General features: G+C 39.0%; 1 protein-coding gene across 3 annotated transcripts in view; it reads right to left on the reverse strand.

Annotated features, from left to right (window-relative positions):
- Window positions 1-8,597: 8,597 nt before the first annotated feature.
- SYNCRIP (synaptotagmin binding cytoplasmic RNA interacting protein) overlaps window positions 8,598-11,861 on the reverse strand; it is a 26,398-nt gene continuing 23,134 nt past the window's right edge. For 2 of the 3 annotated variants that reach the window (XM_072331860.1, XM_072331857.1), the window contains exon 12: window positions 8,605-11,397. In XM_072331860.1, coding sequence (XP_072187961.1) covers window positions 11,359-11,397 — 39 coding nt within the window. In that variant the 3' untranslated portion in view covers window positions 8,605-11,358. Of the gene's footprint in view, window positions 11,401-11,861 lie in introns of all 3 variants that reach the window. The other variant, XM_072331859.1, reaches the window with a different exon arrangement.

Genomic DNA, 11,861 nt, shown 5'->3' on the forward strand with positions numbered 1-11,861 from the left:
CTCTTGTTTTGTAGTGCTGGAGTAGGGAGAGGCTGCAACAGGCAGAACAAAAATGTTCAACAGAACTTCCACAGTTTTTACGAATTGCCTAAGTGCCTCGGTTAAATAGTTCTTTAATCGCTTGGGGCTTTTTGCCTCCTTTGATACGCTTGAATTTATCTTTTTTATTTTAGATTATGATTTATTTTCTCCCCCCCTTACCTGTACACAACTTCAGGGTTTGTTTTTTTTTAATTTATTTTATTTTCCTCTCTCCCTTCAAATAGCAAAAAAACTCCCCCAACTTCAAGTTTTCACATGTCCTTTGTGTTGACAAGAACTCAGCTATGTCAAAGTGGAAAAAAGCCTCGCGGTAGCTAAAGATTGTCAGCTTGGATCATGGAAGGCTTTCTACTGATAAGATCTGTCACACCTCCTGATATTGATCACGTAAACGCTGATACAGAAATGAGATTTTCTTCTTTTCAAGTGGTGACAAGCAAGCTGGTACCCTGAAGTCCACTGCTTCAGCTTCTGTAGGTACAACAGCAGATGCCTGAAGTGTTTTTGTTAGGTCAGCATTCCGGAGGGATATTTTTAGTTCAAGCAACCGGTTTCTCTGAGAACATGAAGCATTTAGGAGCAGCGTTGGGGTAAGAGCTAAACAACATTAATTATCACCCCCCCCAAAAAATGATTTGTGCTTCAGCTGAGTCTTTCATCAACCACTTCACAGAAACTGTTAGCGCCAGCTGTATAACCAAGGTTGTTTTGATTGCCATTTGTTGACTGAGGATGCATGTTGGACATTTTTCCTTCATTTATATGATGTATGGCAAAAATAGGCATTTTGAGAATGGTTAGAGATAAAAATAACAATGGGGCATAAATGTTACGTTTCCCTGGCAAGAATATGGGGTGTAACAAAAGCATAAAATTCTTTTATGTTAACAGGCTGATGCACACGATGATGCTGTAAGCCTGAAGACTTATTTCTCCTCATGCACAAAGAAGAGTTTTGAAGCTTTCTGAAGAAACTTCGTAATGCATATGGGCAATTCACCAGCATTAACTGTTACGTGTAACTCGAGCCCAAAGCCCCATGGTAAAGCTCCACTGTAAGAAGAATATGAGTTTTAATGAGACAATTTAAGAAGCGGGGCTCAGCAGCAAGTTCTGCAAAACCAGGCTTCTCTACAGCTGATAGCTGATCAATGTCGCCCTCGTCAGAGAGCAGCTGCCAAAGTTCCTGAAGTAAGGTCAAACCACTTGTTCCCCAAACTGCTGGAATATTAGACCAGTGGTACTATATTGCTATTGCTGTATATCACTTCACTTCTAGTTCTAGCAGTAATGGTGCTTCTGAAGAAGATGACAATCCCTCCACAGACCTATTAGCAGACGTACCTTGGTAGGTCTCCCTTCTGGGCTGCCAAGAACAGTTAGTTGGGACTTCTCCCAGGTGATCTGCAACACAGTTCCTGGTTAAAACGCATGCTTACCACCTGCATGGTGGTCTTCCCTAAGGGGCTCCTCTGAGGAAGGAGAATGCAGACTTAGAAGAGAACTGAGCTGCATGAAAGCAGGACAAGTTACGAAATCAACACATGGGAAGAGCTAGCTAAAGGTGTTCTATAGTTAAATGTGTGACTAGTTGAAGCAGTTAGAACAGTGTTTCTTAGAAGCTGCTAATTTCATCTGAATAAATTAATTCAGACAAGTGAACATTTCATACAGAACACAGCCTGCTCTATTTACCAATTTAAGTATCAAATTTCTGCACTATTGCAAGTTTTGCTTTTTATTTTGGGTAACTGTTATTCTAGCTGGGAAAGACACTGGAGCTTACAGGAACTGAGATTGTATGAGGGAATACCATCACTCAGTAGTGTTCTGACACTTTCTACATCAGTTGCTTATTTGTGACTGAATGGCTTGCTACTACATAAGCTACCTGGCTAATGTGTGCTATTGCACTGAAGCATAAAAAGAACCTACTTTAAATGCAAGGTAGGCATGAAGCTTTCTCTTTCAGGGATACATAAATATTTCTAAGTATATGCTAGTAAATGGGCACGTTAATATGAAAATCATCTGACCATCTTTCTTATCAAACTGCAAGGAATTATATTTTCCTCCCCTTAAGGAGATGCAAATATTTACTCTTATCTCCAGAGTTTCATGTATTCTGTACACTTTATTTCTGGTATTTTTTCCCTTCAGGAATTATAATGATTGAGATTTGAAGTTCCAACAGATGCATTTAAGATAGCTCTTTACACTGCATAGTAGTGGCAGGCTTTAGATAAACCTGAAGTTTGATTCGGTATATTTCAGATACAAGAGGGAAGGAACAATTTTTCCCTTGAGAAAGTAGATCTTGCTTCAGAATGAAGGTGTCAAAATGGGGAAAGGATGCTTTAATATCATACGGATTCCCAGGGGCATGTATTGAACCCTTAAGACATAATTTGCTTAGGAACAGCAGTAAATTCCACTAAGTACTGGCTCTCCTCCCTCGTTCCCTGATGCCCACACGAAAAAGCCAGCACAAAGAAGAAAACAAGGTCGTGTATTACCTGGAGGAGCAGTTCTGGTCATAAGGATACATCTTTGCATGTAGCACAAGGTGTTTTAGTTCAAAGCTGCTCACCTGAGTGTCATCAAGAACTTAGAACATACAACCCTGTCTCCACTGGATGCTTTGTTTCCCATTCCTTCTACAGTCAGGAACGTTCCCATCTCCCACTGAGTCTTCAAAAAGAACTACTCACCTGCAGAGGAAATGACAACGTTTCCCCACTGAAGGCTGCCTACAAAACAAATGCTTGTGTGTTGTCCATAAGCACTCAGGATACACAAAGCCTCATCTACTCTTGATCCTCTTTCATCTTAGTAAGGAGAAAGAATCCTGACAAAATGAAGCTTGGAATAAGATAAGACAGAATGTATTTGCCAGTTCTAACTGCTTTATCATCTGGTACAGGCTTTTGCATCTGACAGTTTATTTTCTGGTAACAAAAAAAATATATACTCTGTTGCAACTTAAAAATGAATACCTTCAGACTAAAGTCTACCAGCCCTCTTGCTGGCAATCCTTCAGAAGCTCATACTGATCAATGCAAAGATCTTCAATTCTGAGCACATCTCTAGTGCAGAATGCACACACGCGGGCTACCTGTGCTGCTTCATCTTTAACAGCATCCCATCCTAGAAATGCTGTGTCACTTCTCTCCCACAGGATGCTGGTCTTGCATTGGACACCCCTCCAGAAGGAGGAAGAAAAAACAAACAAAAAACCTATGCAAGAACCACGTGTTGTATCTGGGAACCCTTCAGACTCATTCTCCAACGGAGATCTTTAAAGGGGCTGCTAAGTGGGCTTTGGGTCACTGCAGCTTCCCGGGTGGAACACCTATTCTCAGTTGCTGTATGTCCTGTGCAAAGATGTGCAAATCAAGACTCTACGTGCAGGCTTCACTATGAGCACCACGTTCCCTAAACATCACTCATGATGAAGGCCTCGTGAAGCCTAATTAAGTTCATATTTTCCACTTTTACTTACCTTTTATGGGATTGTTAAGAGTAGTGAGAAGCAGATTCATTTAATAACTGTAAAAAAGAACAGACTAACTCCTCATCTATACTGAAGAACAGGTCAGGCACTAGAACAGGCACAGTAGACACTCAGGACTGCCTCTTGCTTTTCTGTCACCGCGGCTATTATGCATCACTTCAAAACAGCAATTATTAGCTGCTGAGCATCACACTCAACTCTCACAGCAGGGCATTTGAAATAGTGTTACGCACACTAACTGGATTTCTTCATTTTTTCTGCTTTGCTATGTTTGAAACACCCTTTCCTACTGAGGTACTTCAGACTTCCCTAGCTATGTTCAACACGTTCCTACTCTCTAACTTACCTTTCTCCTAAAACTTATACCAAGACGAAGAGGCCCTGATGGCCACACTAGGCAGAACAGGATCTCCTTACCTTTCCACATGAAGTCCAAGGAACCTGTGTCTGCTCTTGAACTGATGTTTGAATCTGGGCAAGATCCACCACCTGACATTCCCTTCACACCTTGCAGTGGCTGCTAGATGATGCCTGGTTTACAGTATATCTACCTTTCACAGGAAAAGGACAGACTGATTAATAGCAAGAAAGATTCCACAGAGCTGTAACACAGCCAAATGAAGTTCTTTTACTTTGTGGTTTGCCAGGTCATTTACCTGCTGTTTTGCCTTTAACTGTAGACTACATACGTGCTGGTAGCTTAGTTAAGGCACATATAATTACATTATTGTGCCCACAAATTGAGGATCTCTTTCTCCCACTGTCACACAACCTGAAATTCCCTCAGGAAGCAGACAAGAATGGTTTATTGAGAGCTTTCTGAAGGAATTAATGTAAGTGGTTCTACCACTCCTAGGTTAACCCTCTCAATTCCAAACAAATATTCTCCTCAGTACTCTCCTGAGAGGAACCTCCCTTGATGTCAATCGCTGCATCAAAGAGGGTGGGGAAGGAAAGCTGTCTGAAAGGAGCATAGAAAGATGCTTTAAAAATGTTATTCCTATTAACTATTGTTTTTAAGACTACAAAATATGAGTGGATGATCATCGACCTGCAGCTGTACTTGACTAACGCCACAAAAAACAACATAAGCCATCAGCACTCCAGCATAACTCAATACTGAATTGGACACATTAGCCTGAGCCATTATGGAGGACAATCTGCACCAACCTTGCTGAGATGTGACCGCTCTCTAATTCACTTCAGTGCAGTTTGTACCTGAGTGGCGTGTAGACCTCAGTGACCCTCAGAGTGCCTTTACAAACCAGATGCCTTCACTTCTGAAACGCTGAACATCAGCAATGCTTCACAATTCATCTGCATACTCCTCTCATTTTATTATCCACTGAAAGCATTACAAAAAACAAGCCTCAGTACTTCCCGTTAGAAATCCCTACTATTTTCAACCTTAGAAAAGACCGAGTACCTCAGAAAGCAGAAACTACTGAGTCTGAGGACTTACTGATCAGCTAACACCGCACAAAGTATTCAGATTTCTGTCTGTACATGAATGTGACAATCCCAATGGCTCAGAACACCAATAAACCTAACTTGGTACTTATCAGATTAAGTAAGCCACTAAGACCTGTTAAGTACCATTTATTACACCATTCCTATTGCAAGATCACAGTGATAAACACAACCAAGTTGCAACTCCATATACAGAATACTTTAAATCCAATGGATTTAAGACCTTCCAGACCCTTCCTAGTTTTAACTGAAGGATCATTCTTACAGAGAATTTTTCTATTAGGATTCTGAAAGCAGCTTCCATTGTACTCACTGTAAAGGCTTATATCCATCTCAGGCTTACAGCGAGACTAGTTATGAGTTGCCTTTTTTTCCCTGTCTATTCATTCAAGTCTTATGTTAGAATGAAATCTGCAATGTACTTCTTGCAGATTCTGACAGATCTTTAGAAAAGTACCTTGCTGTGGTTTCCTTCAGAGCAGATCTTAATTCAAAAGCAAGCGTAAACCACTTACACTTTCAAAGAAGTATGTTAATGTGAATGAAATTAGTCTAGCGAAACTGTCCTGAAGTCAACTTTGTGTATGTGCTTCTGGTGAAACTACTACTAATGAGGAATCTATGAAGTTGCCTTGGCTGAGCTCTCAGAGGAAGCTTTCTTATCCCAAATTAGCCACGTTGTGTACAAGAGTTTTTAAATATCCCATGCTGGTCACAGGTGCGTTCATCTCTTTAAAGAAGAGAAATCTGAAAAAAAAAAATGAACAATATGGGAAATGCTACACTTGGAACCAGGGACTCAGTACCTGAAACACTCAGCTCCTGGCTCTTTCAATGCCCGCGTTCATGGAAATAACACCCCTTCCAACTGCTAAGATTGCTATGCTTAAAAAAAAATACATACTTGATAACACTGGGAGCATTTTAGGTGGTTTTTAGGTTGAAAGTGTTTAACATTAAACAGTATCAGCTTATACTCAGTATTCAATTATCACTGTAATAAACAACAAGGTTTCTAAACCAAAACCCATGTAACCTTCCTCCTCCCTGCAGATAAGGAGTCAGTTTGGCTACAGAAGTTGGATTTTAGGTACTGCAATTAATTTAAGTAATGGAATGTCTATATTTACTTACCGTTATCACGTCTGCAGTGGAACATCTTACGCTATCCTACCGTGTAGGCAGCAATACCATGAATGCACTTCACAGCTTCCTTAGCGCAAGGAAAAGTAGCAAGATTCAGTGCCTCTTCTTCCACATCAGAGGCCAAACCAAGCGAAGAGGTGTTCTCTGCCATACTAACTGCACAAACGGAGATAGCAAACTATCTCCATTCATCAGACACATGCATCAGTCTCAGAGCAGAAGGAATCCAGATTTCTGACACAGCTGGCTTTACCTAAATGACTGTCAGGAAAATAAGTGTTGGCTTTGGAGCAGACAGTATAATGAACATACTGGAATTAAACAACCCTTTGAACCAGAACATAACGTTTGAGGAGTTGAATTCCTCTGTCAGACTTAAAATTAGTTCTATTTACCTTCCTACCTACCACGGCTGTGGTTTCTGACTGTCTCTGACTGTCACGGATGATTCAAGCTTCTACCACGTACATGGAAGCCCAGACGGTCTAAACAAGCTGCCATGAAGACAACTTTGAAATACTGAATATAACCCAACGCTCCCAGACAGGCTCAGCTGTGCAACAACCCGAGAGCTGGCCATTTAGATTAACTCTGCAGAATAAAAAATAATCATTAAAAAAATCTAACCAGTTACATCTTAGCAAGAAAAAGACGTCATTACGTGAGACAATCACCCTTCTCTCCAAATTCCAAGTAATCTCACAAGCTACTCCTACTACTTATCAATGTAGCTATCATAATAATCAAGGCAACACAGGACCAAAAAAGTCATACTTTCCTCCTGTGTGTTTTATAATATGTAATTACACACTTAGAAGTGCTGACTGATCAGATTCCTGCATGAGAAATCAGTTTCCCATGAAGTTTAACATCAATTTTTAGGAAGCTTTATGTTTGTTTGCACTATCCTTCTGTAGAGTAACAATTCATTTACTCAAGTATCTTCAGCTAAACATCCCTTCCTATATGTTGGGTTTTTTGTTTCTTTAAATCTGACAGACAGAACAAGTGAGCAAGTACGATCTGGTGTTGCCTCTACTGCAAACAGCACAAGCCCTACTTGCAGCCTGGGGGTGTCACGCACTAGAGTTGGCAGTTAATTCAGCACAACAGTCTGCCTACACTGAGCGTCAGATCCACGGTAGCCAGTTAGGAAACTGGGATTCATCAGCTTCATGCTAGGAAAACGAACTCACTCCAGCTTTGTGGGTTTCAGTTCTCTGAGCACTATACTAAAAAGGCTGGATGTGGCTCTGGGCTGGTCTGGTCTGGTGGTTGGCGACCCTGCACATAGCAGGGGGGTTGAAATTAGATGATCATTGTGGTCCTCTTCAACCCAGGCCATTCTGATTCTAAAAAGTACTGCCCTATAGCCTACTTCCAAATCTTTCTACTTCGTTTTAAATTATTAACATCTTCTATTAAGCTTTCACTAATGCAAAGGAGAATTTTGTGGCAAGTTATCAGTCTGAACACACAATTTAAACAGAAAACGTTACCAGAAAACGAAGACCACGTGGACATAACGTCTCCCCCACACTGACTTGGGGAAGCACCAACAAAACTGTCAGGCTGAGCAAGTGCTGCCTCTACAGAACCATCAAAGGCACAAAAAAAGAAGTTGCATCTCCATGCAGCATTCATACAATGAAACATTACGTTAGCAAGCTTATCTTCAGAGGAGGCTGAACTTTTATTAGACTGTCATATCCCCACAATCCTACCGACAACAGAATTAATAATATTCCTTAAACTTCTAAAGGCAGTATTTCCGTAAGAGTTGTATCTGCAGTAACAGCCTTTCTCTGAACAGTAGAAACAAACCTAAGTTTTGCGTTCTAACAATTTTCCTCCTCAAAAAACAACAAAGTGCAGCTGTATGTCCACTCTTCAAGTGATTGGAAAAAAAAAAAAAGAACAAGAGTATACTTTAAAAAGTGTATTCTTTATAAACAAGAAGCGTCGAGCAGCAGTTCCCAATTTCTAATTAAGCTCAGCTAGGCTTCGAATTGTGGAAAGCACTCCAAATCGGTGTGGAACTACACTTACGCTCAAACCTTCACAGGTGCTGCAGTACGGAAAGCCTCCTATGAGAACAAACCGAGCAATTACATGAGGTCAACACTTGCCTTTAACATGCCAAAATAAACTATGCATAAAAGTCCCGACTGTCCCATCTAAGAGATGTGTTCTTACTGGTGAACGCTTCGCATTTACCAACACCCAATGCAACTAAACCAATGTTGCATATACACAACTTGCCCGCTCTCACCAATACTTCCGCGCTTAAAAATGAAGTGTTTCTTTTTCTTTACACAACTGGATTTTAAGACTGGAAAATAACATCGCTTTGAGTTTTTCACCGTATTAATCACCACATGCAATTTAGTTTTCTTTGTGTTTTGCTAAAAAACTGCACCAATATCAGAACAGTGCAAATCATATTTAATTTTAAAAGTTATAATGGCTTGAGTTCATACTTAGAGGGAACACTGTCAAGATCTTGATATTTTGCTCGCTCACCATTGCTTGCATTCGACTGAAAACACTTTCCTGTCAATTTTGCAGTTTTCGCAATAGTTCCCCGTGCTTTTATCAGGGCCGAAATTGAGGGTGTCATCCTCAATTTCAACACACGTAGTGCCTCAATAGCAATGTTTTTATTCATTTCCATCAACGGTTACAATTCCATAAATATATTACCCCTCCCCCCCCAACACAGTTCCAAACTAAGAACTGTTGCTACCACTTGTGATCCCACAAGCGTTGTTAAGTTTTCCAGCAATGGAGAGATTTTAACATTAAGAAACCTGAGGATGTCCCCTTGTCTACAGCCCCCAGTGTTTCCTTTTTATAGCAAGTTCAGAATTGCTTTCCACACCTTGACAGTGTTCCTTATAAAACCATATGACAGTAAAAGTGCCAGTAGGCATGGCAACCTCTTTGAAGGGAGCATTTAAACTCCTTGGCACTGGGAATGCCAGCACCAAGGATTACATTGAAATTCAGAATTATACTTAAGGCTACAATTAGCAAACCCACTTTCCATAAGCCTAATATTCTATCACTAGATTTGAAATTTCAGAAGCTAATGCAAACTGCATAACTTTTATGCTCAAATCTGAGGAAAAGGTTACTCTTCTTTAGCAAGGGCAGTACACGAAACTGTAGTAGCAACTGTCTCTTATGCATCGATTACTCATTTCACCATCATTCACTTACTTTGTCTTTAAGTTCAAAACTGGCAAGGCACATTTACATATTCCAATGAATACTTGACAATTTTAAATTACACTTCATGTCCCAGCTATCCCAGTAATTGACATACAACATACTAAAATGGTTTATTAAGATAACAAAAAAAAAAAACAAAAACAAAAAAAAAATTATTGTGAAACATACAGGCTATTGGCAACCACTATTCTAAAAATGATGCAAATACAAGTAAACATACTGAAATGTGTGCGATTCTAAGTTTGTAACCAGAAGATCTCTGTACTAACACACATTTATATTAATGACACATAAAAAAAATAAAAACTTTATTACAAAAATAAGTTACACTCGCCTCCAGCTTACAGTATAAAACAATTTTATTTGCAGGAATGCAAAATGATTGTTTGCCATGAGCATTTTCAACATATGACATGTCTAATTTTGTTAAAATTTGCATTTACTGGGGGGAACTGGTGTGTATAAAACCTTAATTAGGTATAAGCTTCAATTTTCATTGTGGTGCCTATGGGTATGTAGTATAACTGCAGTATCCCTTTGGGCAGGGGGTTAAGGGAAGCTCTTTATGCCAAGTCCAACGTAGGTCATAATTTTATCTATCTTTTACCTACACGAAGTTGGACTTGGCAAAGTTGGTGTGTTTTTTTGTTATTTCACTTTTTGTGGTCTTTTTTTGTTTGTTTGTTTTCTTTCCTTTAGGGGTGGTTCAATAGAGGATGCTTCACCACTGAACACTCACTGTCATCAAGGTGCTTCAGAAAATTAAAAACGTAGCACAAATGATTGTACTCTACTCTACTCTACAGGTTATCATGATCTGCATAAGAGAAATGGAAAGCTGATCCACGTGTTTTTACAGTGATCAGCAATAAGAAATGCACTAATGAAAACATACCTTTTACCTAAAAAGCTAAACTACAGCCATATACTATTCTATGATTTATGAAAAAACTTCAAAATATCCAAATGTCAGGCTTCACTGTACAGTTGTCAGTTTTAGTCTGACCTTTTATAAAGGGACACTGCAGTATTTAGTACAAGTTGCTGATGCACTTTTTTGAACATCTGATGTCTTACAAAAGTAACATCTTGCTAAACTATTATACATCCAAATAACTACAATATCTGAAGAAGCAAGGCTGCTTTTTCAGCCACAAAATACGACAAAAGCAAGGCCTGTTATGATGGTCATGAGGAAGTCTTACAAAGCCTCTGGAACTAAAGGCAACTAAGAATGTTACATTTGGTATATTATAATCTTACCCTCATATCATATTAAACAAGCCTTGCTTTTATCTACAAAGATTTTCTATGTACAGTACAGACAGGGTATAGTTCAATCCTCTGCTACTGAGGTAGTTAACCAACCCTTTAAAAAAGGTTCTGAAAAGAACCACTATCTGGAATGCCTGACTAACCAGCTCTGATGATTACACCTGAAACTGCTGTATCTGAACACAATTCATAAGTGATTACTATATAAACAATCATGATTAACCTTCATGAGCAGAAATAAAATTTAAGGATACCAACAATGGTATTCATCTATACCACTGCAATAACAATTTAAATGCAAGAATTAGTGAATACCACTTTTGGAATCCTTAACTAAGAAAACTTGGGGGAAAAATCTACTTAAAGCAGATTTTTTAAAGAACAACTTTATTCTTTATTAAGATACCATGCTAGACGTTAAGGATTTTGTTGAACACATTGGGGAAATAGAGTAGCTTTAGTTTAATAACTTGCACTGCAGAGAAAACTGTTAAAGAAATTCATTTCAAAGTCCAAGTATTAGTTCAAATGTCCCATATTTGAATCCATGATCTTCGCAGGAAGGTCTTTTGCAACAGAATATGCTCCTATACAGCTGAGATACTTAAGGTTGCTTGATTTCCTTACCATTACTCCACTGCAAGCTTCTGGTGTAATCCCACATAGCAAGTCAGTCTTCATTGTAACAGGTCAGGACCGGCCTCGACCCCTTTTCCCTGCTAGCCAGGTAACAAAAGGAATCAATTAGATAAATCATTTTAAAACTCTGGTCTGTACATTTTGTTAACATAAAATCTTAGCAAAACAAATTATTTTAAAAGAAAACTACTAGGTGAACATTTTGCCTTCTGCTTGCCACTAACTTTGGAATTTTGCTAGGAGTGTTTTACCACTTTGTCACAAACTGATTTTATTTAAAAAAGTTAAGGTTTAAACCTTGTTATCACCAGCTATGGTTTTGCGCACTAAGTCACAAACAACTTTACATTATAGAAAAGTCCCAATAACAGTAATATAAAACTCTGAGGTTACAGTCATCATGAAAACATGTTGAAAATTGAATCAAGTCTAAAAGCATAATGTGACTTGCGATCTAGTTTGAATTTCCGCAACCTAACTGCTTTAGGCATGACTTGAAAAAAAAAAAAAGATCACATCAGGTGCAATCCTTCCTTTTTTT

The sequence above is a fragment of the Excalfactoria chinensis genome, chromosome 3, assembly GCF_039878825.1.
Source record: "Excalfactoria chinensis isolate bCotChi1 chromosome 3, bCotChi1.hap2, whole genome shotgun sequence".
NCBI lineage: Eukaryota > Metazoa > Chordata > Aves > Galliformes > Phasianidae > Excalfactoria > Excalfactoria chinensis.